This window comes from Zootoca vivipara, chromosome 2 (genome assembly GCF_965207765.1).
Source record: "Zootoca vivipara chromosome 2, rZooViv2.hap1.1, whole genome shotgun sequence".
Lineage (NCBI taxonomy): Eukaryota > Metazoa > Chordata > Lepidosauria > Squamata > Lacertidae > Zootoca > Zootoca vivipara.
Genome location: NC_142584.1, coordinates 102,889,972 through 102,903,531, shown reverse-complemented (window position 1 = coordinate 102,903,531; position 13,560 = coordinate 102,889,972). Strand labels below are relative to the sequence as shown.

Sequence of the window (13,560 nt, the reverse complement as noted above, 5' to 3'; positions counted from 1 at the left end):
GCCCTACCTGCTCCGCTCTTCATATCTGTTGCGTTGTTAAGCAAAGTCGCTGTTTTAGGATGCTGGGCAAGCCCACCATGGAGCCCAGTTCAGCTCAGACACCTGCACACCTGCCTCCCAGCAGAGTTCCCTGCAGTGACTACAGCAGCCTGGCCTGGCCTCGCTCGCTTAGGTCACCTCATACTTCTGTGTGGCACGACGCCACTCCCTACCTGGGAGGGGAGCGACTCCACCTGGCCCGTTGCCTTACCTTGGCTGAGCTGCAAAAAGCAGGGCTGAGCCCTCCCCTCCCTCCCTCCCATCGCCTGGCACTGCACGAAGGGAGGAGGAGCTGCCTCAGAGCTTTCTCCAGGGAAGCACAGCCCAGCTCTTGAGGTGTGTGTGTGTGTGTATGTGTGAGAAAGAGAGAGAACGAAACTGAGCACGGAGAGTTTGTGTGCGGGCTGCCCATGTGCCCAAACTGGCCAGGGGTGCAGCACTCCACCAGCTGCGTGGCCAAGGCCCAGAACCACAGCAGGGACACATTAACAGGTAGGAGTCGGTCCCTTCGCTCTCCCTGCCTCTCTCCCAGTTGTTCCCCGGGCCTGGCAAATTGACAAGCAAAGCTCCGGGCTTCCTTCTCCACTCTAAGCCCAACAGACAGCCGTCTGCTGCCAGGCAAGGAGGGGTGGGTGCAGAGGGCATCTAGTTATTTTATTTTATTTTTGTAACGGGGAGGGTGGCTGGAAGGTGACTGACTGAATGCAAAAAAAGGAGCTTATTTGCAAACCATCTGTTTTCTTAGCATAGGCCAAAGGGTGAGAAGCGATTTATGCAGCTGGATCCTGAGATTTCTGCTCAGCTAAGCTGCTTGGAGGACCTCAAGAGCTGAGTTTGACACACACAAAAACAAAAAACAAAAACCCACTTGCTATAATTGGGATGATTCTATTCTGGCATGTTTAATGGTAGAAGGTGGTTGTTGGTTCTTCGCCCCAAAAAGTGGGGAGGGAGAATTAGTGCTCTGTGGAAGATGTGTGTGTTGTGTGTTGTGTGTGTCTGTGTGTTTCTAGCTAAACTTTGCCCTCAGGACTTATTAAGAGTAAGGATCCTAGTCAAGTACCAGGCTGTTCTTTTAGAACAATGCAGGGTTCCAGCGATAACTGGAAATTGGCATGCAATTCAACACTTTAACTCAGCTTTCAGTTTTTTTGTGTGCTTTTTTAAGCAGCAAGTTTCTAGCCCTCAAGGCAATGAAGTTAGACTTGCAAGTGTTTGGGCGGTGCCTGCTCAAATTTTCAGTTGTCAAAAGTTGCGGTGTGAGGAGTCTACATAGTTCTTTTCCATTGCCTGCGGCTCAAAGAATAAATTATGCAAAATAAGCAGATAGAGGCCACTCTTTTATTGTTTCAGACATTGGTCACAACAGAAAATAAGAAAGCAATCATTAACAATAATCACACACCAAAAATGCTCTCTCTCTCTCTCTCTCTCTCTCTCTCTCTCTCTCTCTCTCTCTCTCTCTCTCTCTCTCTCTATATATATATATTGTTCATCACATTATGAAAAAGTAAAGGTGAAAAAAAGACTTTTCGAAGCTGCCAAAGCAAATCTTGTCACTGCTAAAAGAGTCACTCTATCACAAGAGGACAACAGAAAGTCAGTTCTTGCAACTCACACCAGTTGAGTTAGGAAGAACTTAGGAAGAACTTCCTGATAGTAAGAGCTGTTCGGCAGTGAAATTTGCTACCAAGGAGTGTGGTGGAGTCTCCTTCTTTGGAGGTCTTTAAGCAGAGGCTTGACAGGCATATGTCAAGAATGCTTTGATGGTGTTTCCTGCTTGGCAGGGGGTTGGACTGGATGGCCCTTGTGGTCTCTTCCAACTCTATGATTCTATGATTCTATGACTTTTCCCTTGAGTTGGATCTAACATGTTTAGTTGCAATCACAGAGAAGACAGGGCAAATTATGATGATGGTGGTGATGATGATGATGATAATGTGGCATATTCTTCACAAAGCCACTGCTACAAGGACAAAGTCTCAGATCATAGTTTTAAAAATAAAAAACCCTTTTAAAACTACAGTTTTCATTAGTTGCATTCTGAGCCTATTTAACACAGTTCAAAGCGTAGGGCAATTATGTTTAATTTGTATAATTGATGGGAGTCACTGAATTTCATTTCTGTTGGCTCAAGATTCTTTTTGTAGTGCAAAAACATGCACAGCCTCCTGCTTTGAGGTGGGCTTCTTGACTGGGATTACATGAAATCTCTGGCTCTACAACCCAGATCTGACAATTTGGGCTGTGGGTTATAAAAGGGAGATGCCCCTCTGCCCTTTGGCTTTTCATGTCTTTTGTCTATGAAGCCATTTGATTTTTTTTACACTGGGTTGAGAGGATGAAGAGTTGAACTTAGGGGGCTCATCCATACTTCTGCTTGTCCTGAACTTTACCACTCACTAAATTGGAGCAATCGTCAATTGGGATTTCCTGCGGATGGATGTTTGCTCCAGTTCAGCACTAAAGAGCAGGTTTTCCTGGGGCAAGTGGCAAGGGCCAATGGAAAACCTCTCAGACTCATGCTTTCTAGGCAGTGTGGGCTAGTCTAGTCTAGTGTAGTCCCTAGTCTAGCAGCCCGAATGTCTTGTGCTATGTGTGGAATGAAATTTCAGTTGTCTTGTGGGGCCTGGAAATACGTTAACCATATACTTGGAGTCTCCTGTTTGTAGGACAGAACCAAACACCAGACTTCTCTGGTATAAATTTCCCATTATCTAGCTAGTGGGATACACTCTGTTTGGGGGGGAGAAATGTAAAAATGCAGTGTCTGCTGTACGGTATTCAGCATGTCTCAGCTATCAAGATACCCGGCTCAGTGTACCCTAATAATTTTGGTACGCCCATGATTGAGTTGATCAGGACGTGTGTATTTTGTTGGAGTGGCTGGGGAAACCCAGCCAGATGGGCGGGGTATAAATAATAAATTATTATTATTATTATTATTATTATTATTATTATTATTATTAGGGAAGCCCAACAGGACAGGGAGACTAGGCTGCTTGCACATCTTCACAGCTGAGCAGCAACAACTAATGAAAAGATAAAAGGAACTGAGACCCCTCTCATAGGTGTGGCAGTGGAAGGCAGGAGTGCCTGGCGTGCTCTGGTCCATGGGCTCACAAAGAGTCGGACACGACTAAACTACTAAACAACAACCACGTAATTGCTGGCAGAGTTTCTGTTTCATTAAGCGGGGGGATAATCCTGTTGCTACACCTAAAGAAGGCCTATCCATTTAATTTCTGCTGGTGGAGCACATGATGATACAGCTGGCAACCTGATCCCCAGGTATGCTCTCACCTGGTGGAAATGCATAGCCCACACAATGGCTTAGCCTGCTCTCGGTGCTCATTGCCAAACCCCTGTTTTTGTCTTCAGGGGAGGCTATGCTTTCTGGCTCTCTGGCGTTTTGCCCCCATTGCAGGCTTTATACTCCCCATCCTCTGTGCAGAGCAGGAGGAACCCCCCCTGGCAACCCAGTGCCAACGGGGAATATATATTTAAAAAGCCCAGCTTCAGGAATAGCTCTGCTTTCTGCCTGGAGAAGCCATTGATGAAGGCCGTGGCGTAAGGGGGGTGGGTGGGAGCCACTGGCTGTTTCCCACCCTGCCCCCTCTGTGAAAGGGAAGCATCCCATCAAAGCCGAAGGGAGGCTGGGCAGGGAGAGTTGCTTAGAACGGGAGAGGATAAGCTATTCTTGGTGCTTTTATGAGAAAGCCTGGTGCAAGACACAACAAGTGCATTCCTGCCTGGCTGCTGCCAGGCTCCCTGGGAACGGACTGTGGCTGGGCAAGGCATGGGCTTGGCCACCTCCTTTGTCCCCAAGCCAGAGCTGTGTGCTCAGCTTTCTTTTCTCGGCAGGGGCTGCTATGGGCTCCCTTGGCCACCAGGCCATGAACTCTTGTCCCAGCCAGGGGACCGGCAATCTGGGGTGCTGATCTTGTTTAGCATGCCATTCAAGGGGCAGTGAGCTTCTCTACGAACTAGGGATGGGTAAATCTGTCAACCTTCGTTTCTCTCATTTCCTCATTTTTTCCAGCCTTAAGCTCAGTTCTGCAAAACGCTTTGCTGTTTTGTTTTTAAAGGTCGCCGGGAAAATTCATTGGCATCCGAGTGCAAATTTATCCTGATAAAATCGTGCCATTTTTGCAAAGCAATTCCCCCTCATTTTGTATGGATGCATTTTTATCCACATGTTGCCCCAGTCCATGCATTCCCCACCCCCCGTGTATTCCTTGGCTAGACAGCTGCAAAATTTGGAGACGTACGAATTTCAGAGGCGAACATTGTTTCAGTTCGTGAATTGTTTTGGAAACTGCAAATGAAGCAGGTTCTCCTTTAAATGCAAACCGAATCAAGTTTGACCCTCATTCTTACGCTGAGCAGACTGGAGCAGAAATAAGCAATGTCAGGGCCGGCTCTAGGGGTAGTCTGGGTGGCGCGGGGCGCTAGGGCCCTGGCCCGGCAGGGTGGCGCCGCGTGGCGGAGCCGCGCGGAAACCATGCTTGCACCCGCCCACCAGCCACGGAAACCATGTCTTGCACCTGCCCACCAGCCCCGGAAAGAAACGGAGCAGGGCGGGGGCGCCGGAGCGATCTCCGCACCACGGCGCCTGGGCGTCCGACGTGCTTGAGACGGCCCTGAGCAATGGGCACAATTCTAGCCACTCCTGATACCTGCACGTTTCCCTCTGCAGAGCTCTGGTAATTTGCAGGTGCAGTGAGAGACCAAACCCTCGCCCAGAATGCTGTGGGCCACAGAAAAAGTCAGATTTTAGACTAAAGCTACGTATACACCAAACATTTAAAGCACATCCACCTACTCCAAGAACCCTGGGAACCGTGTTTTGTTAAGGGCACTGGGAACTGTAGTTCTCTAAAGGGTAAACCACAGTTTTTGTGGTGTGTATTTTTTTTGCGGAGGGATGTATGGTGTGTGTGTGCAAGCTCCTATATCTAGCTTTCACCTCCCAGACAACCATCTCCCCAAGGCAGGCGAGGCTGGACAGGGGGCTTGTATTTCGGTCCGTCCCCCCGAGCAAGAATCCTCCAGCCCTTTTCACCCCTTCCAGCACAGGGCCTGTGCTTGTAGCAGGGCAGGCTGTGTGTGTGCTGTGGAGCAGAAAGAATAGGCTGTGACATTCCCGTAGCTTAGAGACCGTTAGTCCCTTTCAGAGTCCCGGCTCCATTTGAATAAAAATCAGTCTCCAGCCCCGCTTGCCCACACTGAGAGAGGAGGGGTTGGGGGGAGAGCCGGGTTATTTTTACCCATCGCCAGTTAAGTTCGCACGGCCGGAGTTCTCACGGCGGCTTGGACAGCGGCAGACTCGGGACTCCTGGTCGACGGGGGTTAGGAGCGGACTTTCTTGCAGGGCTGTGGGTGGCTGCTGGGTCGGGGTGAGCGAGGGAGAGCGGAAGACATTGACCCGGCTTCTCGCTCCCCAAATCTCCGGTGCCCCTTATTTGCAGCAGCAGATGCAGCAGCAGGAACACCTGAAGAGGCCAGGGCAGGCCCAGCCTCGAGGTGAGTATTATAAGGGCATCTCTGAGGAGCAGCTCCAGGAAGCTGGCTCTGCCGGGAGGATGGGGGCAGCTGTGTCCGCTTGAACAATATTAACACCCCCCCCCCCGATCAAATCTGCCTCCAGGGCAGGAGGAGCGAGGTTTCTGCTGTCGAGGGTGTCGCAGATGTGACGGCTATGTGCTTTCTACATAACTTGAAAGGGTGTGTTTGTGTGTGTGGTGGAAATTTGGAACTGCCCGCTATGTAGAGTTCTGGAGTGTCTTTTTTCCCCACGAGCTGCAGGGAATTTTGGAGATGGAAGTGGCGGGGTTTGTGTCTAGACTGTTTCCCAACTTTGTCCTTGGCCATGTCCCTCCTAAGCATATCTAAAATCCTGGTGCCCCCCTCCCTGCGACGTATAGTTCTTATTATTCAAAAAGTGAACTCCTATTCACGCGGAGGAAGCCTAAAAGGCCATTCACTGTTAATAACTCATTCTCGAATTGCCCCCCCCCCAAAAAAAAATCAAATTGCCCCACCGTGGGGCATGTGCCCCATGTTGGGAACCATGGGTCTAGAGCAGGCATCCCCAAACTTCGGCCCTCCAGATGTTTTGGACTACAATTCCCATAATCCCTGACCACTGGTCCTGTTATCTAGGGATCATGGGAGTTGTAGGCCAAAACATCTGGAGGGCCGCAGTTTGGGGATGCCTGGTCTAGAGGGACAACTTGCAGCTGCCCCCCCTTTAAGTCCTCACAACTGTGGATACATCATATATTGAAAGCACATGGCATTCCCCTCCTGAGAACGGTGGTTTATCCCTCACAGAGCTTCGGTTCTCAGCACCTCTAACAAACTACAGTTCCCAGGATTCTTGATGTTTTAAATTCTACGTATGCGTCCTTACTCTTCAGTTGTCTCCTCATGATCCAATCTTCTTCTCACATGATTTCTCTTTCCTCAACACCTGCACACACACACACACACACACACACACACACACACACACACACACACCTGCCTTTTTTCCTTTGGCCACTTCTTCTTCTGCTCAGCCCATCCCTGCAAACTCTTCTACTTCTCACACGTAAAATTCCTGCTGAATTTGTTCCCCTGAGGGCACAAACAAACAAGGCCACATGACACAATTTGCAGGTGTCTTTATGTACACATTTTAAAATCACATGTCGACCAGCAGCGAATTACTCTGAACTTGGGGGTTGGAGAGGAAACAGCCACACAAAAACTTAGCCCCCATCTGCACCACACATTTAAAGCACCATAACATCACTTTAAGTGGTCATGGCTTCCCCCAAAGAATCCTGGGAATTCCTCTCACATTAACAATAATTTCCTGAGAAGAGGGATTGACAACTCTCAGAAGCGCCCTTGACAAGCCACAGTTCCCAGGATTCTTTGTGGGGGAAGCCATGACTGTTTAAAGCAGTATGATACTGCTTTAGATTTACAGTGCAGATGGGGCCCAGATTGGCAGGTTGTCCCGCCTGGATCAGGCCTCAAGGCCTTCTAGAAGATATTTCTCTGGGCCACCCTTAGCCCAGTTGGTGCCCTCCAGAAGTTTTGAACACTACAGCACCTGTCTTCCCCAAACACTGCCTGTACTGGGGATGATGTACTTCCAAACATCTGGAGGTGAACCATCTTGGGGGAGGACTGCTTCTGGGCTCTGTGCCTCATACCCTAACACCCCACCCATCCTATACGCAGGCCCAGGGGTCAGCAACCTTTTTCAGCCGTGGGTTGGTCCACGTGATAGCTAAGGATCCAGCGATCTACCAGGATCAGCTGGGGATCTACTGGTAGATCACAATCTACTGGTTGGGCGTGCCTGCACTAAAGCATCCCAAAAAACCTCCACAATTCAGAATAAAACAAATTCAAGCTTCAAGGAAAATATTTCAGACTCTTCTCTAAGTGACATTTTTATTTCCCTATCTTTATTTACCCACTTAATTTATAGAGCTGCCCCATAACAGAAGGACTCTACAAAGGCAGTGTAGTGTAGTGGTTATAGAGCAGAGCTTTCCAAACTTTTCATGCTGGTGACACACTTTTTAGACATGCATCATTTTGCAACCCGGTAATTCAGTTTTGCTAGCAAACCAGTGGTCAAACCAGGGGTCAGCAAACTTTTTCAACAGGGGGCCGGTCCACTGTCCCTCCAACCTTCGGGGGGACACACTATATTTTGAAGGGGGGGAAATTGAACGAACTCCTGTGTCCCACAAATAACCCAGAGATGCATTTTAAATAGAAGCACACATTCTACTCATGTAAAAACATGCTGATTCCCAGACCTTCTGCGGGCTGGATTGAGAAGGCGATTGGGCCGCATCCAGCCCCCGGGCCTTAGGTTGCCTACCCTTGCTCAAGCCATTTGTATGCCTGATATTTCCCCCTCATGAATGAAGCCCTAGCCCTTCAGAGGTCCTTCCCACTAGCATGTAATATACCCCACAATGTTTTTTGAGGGAGGGAGAAAGGGGACGACCCTGTTGAGCTACCAGTTTTCTTTTCTCTCTCTCTCTCTTCAGGTTGAAATTTCCCATGCTGCCCATGGCACTGCTTCTCTACTTGCTTCTCTGGGGTAAGTGCTCAGACTTGGGACACATCCCTGTGGGGATGGACCTTGTTGTTGTTGTTGTTGTTGTTGTTGTTGTTGTTATTCCTGGGTGTGTAACAGCTTGTCCACAGTTCTGCTTTGGCCCTTGCCTGGAAAGTACGGGTCTGAGTGGTTTTCCATTTGCCCCACCGCCTTTCCCCGGGAAAAACGTCTCTTTGCCACTGAATCAGAACAAATGTCATTCTTCAGAAAACCAAATGGATATTTGTTGCGATTTGGCAGTAAAGATCAGCTTTTCCCGGAGGAGAGCAGCAGGACAAGCGGAAGTGTGGGCAAGCCCTCGGTCTCTTTACACGTGGTTGCCTGCTAATCTGAAGGTGGTTTCAGTTCCATTGACTACCTATTGAACAAGAGTTCGACATTTCCAAATACAGTGGTGCTCGCAAGACGAATTTAATTTGTTCCACGAGTCAATTCGTTTTGCGAAAAATTCGTCTTGCGAATCGCGGTTTCCCATAGGAATGCATGGAAATTTCTTTTTTTGCCCATAGGAACGCATTAATTAAATTTCAATGCATTCCTATGGGAAACCGCTATTCGCAAGACGAATTTTTCGCAAAACGAATTCGTCTTGCAAGTCACCATCAGATCGCAAAACGCATTCGTCTTGCGAAAAATTCGTCTTGCAGGGCATTCGTCTTGCGAGGTACCACTGTAAAGGGCTTTCTAGTTGCTCCTTATTTGCTTATAAAGAAGGTTTTATTTTTGCTGGGGCAATTTCTCCTTAAGTTGCAGTGCTACATTCCTAAATTCTGTGGGTGACTCTGGTGCAGGCGGAGTAGTTAAGGGCATACCTGTGCCATGCATTTAAAGCACATCCAATGCAGGTTTGAAACACAAAAGAATTTTAGGAACTGTAGATTGTTACGGGTGCTGGGAACTACAAGGAGGTCACAGTTCCTGATATTCTTTGGGAGAAGTTCTGTGTTCTAAACTTGCAATGGATGTGTTCTAAATGCATGGTGTGCTCTGAGCCAGCTGGGATAGCTCAGTCAGTAGAGCATTAAACTTTTAATCTCAGGGTTGTGGGTTCGAGCCCCATGTTGGGCAAAAGTTTCCTGCATTGCAGGGGGCTTTGACTAAATGACCCTTCTGGTCCCTTCCAGTGCTGGAGTTCTAAGATTCCAGGATCCCACCTGCTTTGCACGTGGAAGGTCCTAGGTTCAAAGCTTGGCATTTCCAAGTTAGAACAACTAGGTAGCAGGTGATGAGAAAGACGTTTACCTGAGACCCTAGAGAGTCTCTGTCAGTCATAGTAGAGCATATATTCAACACAAAAAACAGTGACAATTTGTTGTTGACAGAGGACAGCTGGACATATCAAGGGCCCCATTCCCTTCAGTAGCTTAGGACCTCATCAAACCTAAATCTGGCCCTGGCCATACCCCTTAACCAGCCTTGCCCTGCATCTCCCTTGAGTGTTTTGGCCTGGCTGAAATGTGCCTTTGAACGGGTACCACGTTTCTTGCTTCCTTGGATGGAAAGAAGTGTGTGTATGTATATGGGGGGGGGGAACCCTCTGACTTTTGTGTGGCTGGAAGGTAGCCCATTTTTTAAAGGTGAGAGTTGTTCCTGTTGCTCCTGTCCCTTTTTTCCTCTGGCCCCGCCCCAGCCACCACTGGTATGTGGTTCCTGCAATGCTGTCAATCAGGGAATGCAGCCTTCAGCCTGAAAAAAGCCCTCAGCCCACTCTGACTCATGCAAAAGTAATAATAACATGCTATGCAATTCAAGCAGAGAAAAGTGGGTGACCACATTCTGGGTGACTGTCTGTGAACCCATCTTCAAATGCTTGTGTGGTGTAGTGGTTAAGAGTGTTAGACTCGTAATCTGGGGAACCGGGTTCGCGTCTCTGCTCCTCCACATGGGTGACCTTGGGCTAGTCACACTTCTCTGAAGTCTCTCAGCCCCACTCACCTCACAGAGTGTTTGTTGTGGGGGAGGAAGGAAAAGGAGAATGTTAGCAGCTTTGAGACTCCTTCGGGTAGTGATAAAGCAGGATACCAAATCCAAACTCCTCCTCCTCCTCCTCCTCCTCCTCCTCTTCTTCTTCTTCTTCTTCTTCTTCTTCTTCTTCTTCTTCTTCTATCTAGTTCTTGCAAATGATATTCAGTTATGTACCTCTGTGTTTCTGCCCCATGTATGTAAAGCCCTGTAAAGGGTAATAATAATATGAATAATAATAATATGAATAATGAATAAAAAATAATAATAATAATAATATCATTATTATCGCAGCCACCATCACCACCCTGCCTCTTTGTTAGAAACACCCAAAGCAAGTTACAAGAAAATATAAAATAACACAGCAATAAAATTTTAGAAAAACCAAAAACCACACAAGGCAGAACTAAAATTTGTACACACTCCCATTTATGCTGCATCCAGTGTGCTCCCAACGCTGGTTTATGAAATGGATGCATGACACTAACTACAATCCACATCTTTCCTGTTGTTTTTAAGGAAATGCTATGTTCTTTCCCCCCCCCCCCAAAAAAAAACCCAGCTTCAGTCCAGTTTGCAGGAGGGAGGTAGGGAGAGAAATGACCTGGCTTCATTTTATGCTGGCAATGTATACACAGCCTTATTTATCCATTCATATAGATATAATAACATGCAGGTTGACAATTTAGAAAGAGTTTGGGAGGGGAGGCTTGGAAGTGGATTTTCCTGACTTGCTGCACCCCCCCCCCCGGCCCCAAATCTCACACTGAAGCAAAAGCCATTCACAGTGGGGTAGGTGGAGACCTATAGGGGAAGTACAGCCTTGATGGTACTAGCCAGGGAGCACAGGAGCCAATTCTTGGTGGCCTAGGGGTCTTTGCCACCCCTATAAAATATTTGTGCACTGTGCCATGTGATGGATGATGCAAGACAGGGTTTACTTCCAGTGTTGAGATATGAAAGCTAGGAGCTAAATGGCACCTTAAACCTAGGTTACAGGCGCAACAACGGAATGGCTAGGTGTGCTTTTTTGATATATTACAAGAATACGGCGCTGAAAATGAACGAACTGCAGCTAAAACATTGTATTCATTTTTCACATGGTCTAGTCCTTCCCTTGCCCACTCCACCTCCTAATATTCTTAAGAGGGTCTCTCCTCCAGTCTTCAGAGAGTAGCTGGAAGCGGGGAGGCAGAAAAATGTCCTCCTTTCCTTCCCCTCTGCTGTTTTAATCTGAAATCTTAGGTGCACTACTGCGCCGGAGCTCAGAAACCGTTCGAGCTAATGAAATTCCCTGTCGCAAAATGCGCCTGGAACAATGGGAGTTTCGAACACTGTTTACTTGCCCCCCCCCCAATTTTTTGAATTCAAGTTGGCACCCCTGCCAGGGTGTGTTTATTCTCTAGAGACACTAATTTTTTCCATGTGCCATATAGGCTTTATTGACTGGCTGTGATTGGCGTGTGCATACTCTCTGCCAGTCTTCGGTGAGGGCCTGCGTGTGGCAGCATGCCTAGACGCGTGCTGTGCACAGGTCGTACCCGGAGGCCCGTCGTGAATGAGACACATCAGGGACTGGTAGGAACAAGGCAAGGCCGAACCTGCACCAGCTCGGCAACAAAAGATACTTTCTACCTACTGCAATCTCCGCTCCGCACCTCCCTGTAGCGACCTGTGCCCAGAAATATTCCCAAAAGCCAGTGCATGCGCAAGTGATGGTGGTATAACTCCTATTGATTAGTGACTAATTTCCAAAAAAAGCTTGGGTTCAAACCTTCCATGATCCCAGATGCATGGTGTTAGACTGTGGTTAACATGTGGCAAGGGCACTTTCTATGTTGCAGGGCTAAGTCATGCCCTTCTACAAGATTCCTTGATCATCTATATCTGCAATCTACTAACAGAGTTAAAAACTGGCAGTGATCTACCCCCTTTTGGGGTGTGTTCAGCTCAAATTGTTAAGCTTTTTTAGGGAGGAGGAAACCCCATTTTTAGGGGTTCAGGTCAAAGTTGTTGAGATTTTTTTAGGAAGGAGGAAGCCCCATTTTTTAGGGGTTCAGGTCAGAGTTGTTGAGCTTTTCTGAGGTGGGAAAGCTCTGGTTTTTGGGGGGGTTGAAGGGCTAAAATGTTGAGCATTTTTAGGGTAGCCAAGGTTGTTGAGCTTCTTTGGGGGGAGCCAGTGATCTACCACAGACATCCAGTGATCTACCGGTAGATCACAATCTACCTGTTGGATGTGCCTGATATCTATCTATCTATCTATCTATCTATCTATCTATCTATCTATCTATCTATCTATCTAGTCTGTCTATCTATCTATCTATCTATCTATCTATCTATCTATCTATCTATCTATCTATCTATCTATCTCCCACCTTATCTCATCTTATCTCACAATCCAATATCTCTCTAGTCTAGGAGATCATGATCATGAGGTATCCTTCAGTAATATTTGTCATAATAATCCAGTTTATCTATATGCCCCTTTTCCAAATAACACTCAAGAGAGGCACAGAAGAACAGGATACTCTTGTTTAGTCCCAGGAATGGCTGTCATTAGCAGAGCTTCACTCTGGGACGTGTAAAGCAATAAACTGAAAAGGCAGTCATTGAACATGCGCAGAGTGCCTCCTTAGTCACAGCTAGCTCCATGGTGGACAGCGTTTTTTTACTAGGCTGTTCAGCACTGAAGTTCATGTGCAGAAATGAAACGGGAGACACATCAGCGTCGTTATCAGCAGAAATCTCCCCTGCTTAATATTTACACATATCTATGAACCAGGAGAAAGGCATTCGATGGCAGGAAGTGTGGCTTGCAGACAGTCTTGAAACACACCCCGATACACACACACACACACACACACACACACACACACACAAACACACCTTGTCTCTTTTTAAAGAAATAAGCTACACGGTGTGCCCAGGTGAGGCTCCTTTGGAATGCTTCCAAGACATGCCTTTGGCTGGACAGCCATATTTTGTGGTTAATCATTCACAGGAGTTGTGGGTAGGAGAAGGGGCAGCGCTTGCTGGACTGAACCGGATATGGAGCATGTGGAGGCCAGCCACACACCCTGCATGAGAACGTGTGCATGAGAATATAAACATAAGGAGAGGCCTGCGGGATCAGGCCAAAGGCCCACCTCGCCCGCCATCCTGATATCACAGCAGCAAACCAGATGTCTATGGCTAGTGACCGTTTTGTGTGGCCTTACCCTCCATGTATATTGACACGGGAATGGGCAAAGGCCTGTTCTCCAGAGCTCCTCTGGCTTGGGGGACTGCTTTACACATTACCAAGACATTTTGGTGCCTGAAGGGAAGACATACGTACACACAGGTTAGACTGGTAGTTGAACCTTCCTTCAACACAGGCAAAAGAACAACAGCTTCCGCCACACCTAAGGCAGCAGGCAGCAAAA

The 13,560-nt window shown here is 47.7% G+C and overlaps 1 protein-coding gene across 3 annotated transcripts in view; it reads left to right on the top strand.

Annotated features, from left to right (window-relative positions):
* Positions 1 to 341: 341 nt before the first annotated feature.
* Positions 342 to 13,560, top strand: part of LOC118080882 (laminin subunit beta-1) — a 65,794-nt gene continuing 52,575 nt past the window's right edge. The window contains exons 1-3 of one of the 3 annotated variants that reach the window (XM_035106867.3): positions 342 to 531; positions 5,511 to 5,565; positions 8,103 to 8,155. In XM_035106867.3, the coding sequence (XP_034962758.1) occupies positions 450 to 531; positions 5,511 to 5,565; positions 8,103 to 8,155 (190 nt within the window). In that variant the 5' untranslated portion in view covers positions 342 to 449. The remainder of the gene's footprint in view (positions 532 to 5,510; positions 5,566 to 8,102; positions 8,156 to 13,560) is intronic. The other 2 variants (XM_035106869.3, XM_035106868.3) reach the window with 2 other exon arrangements.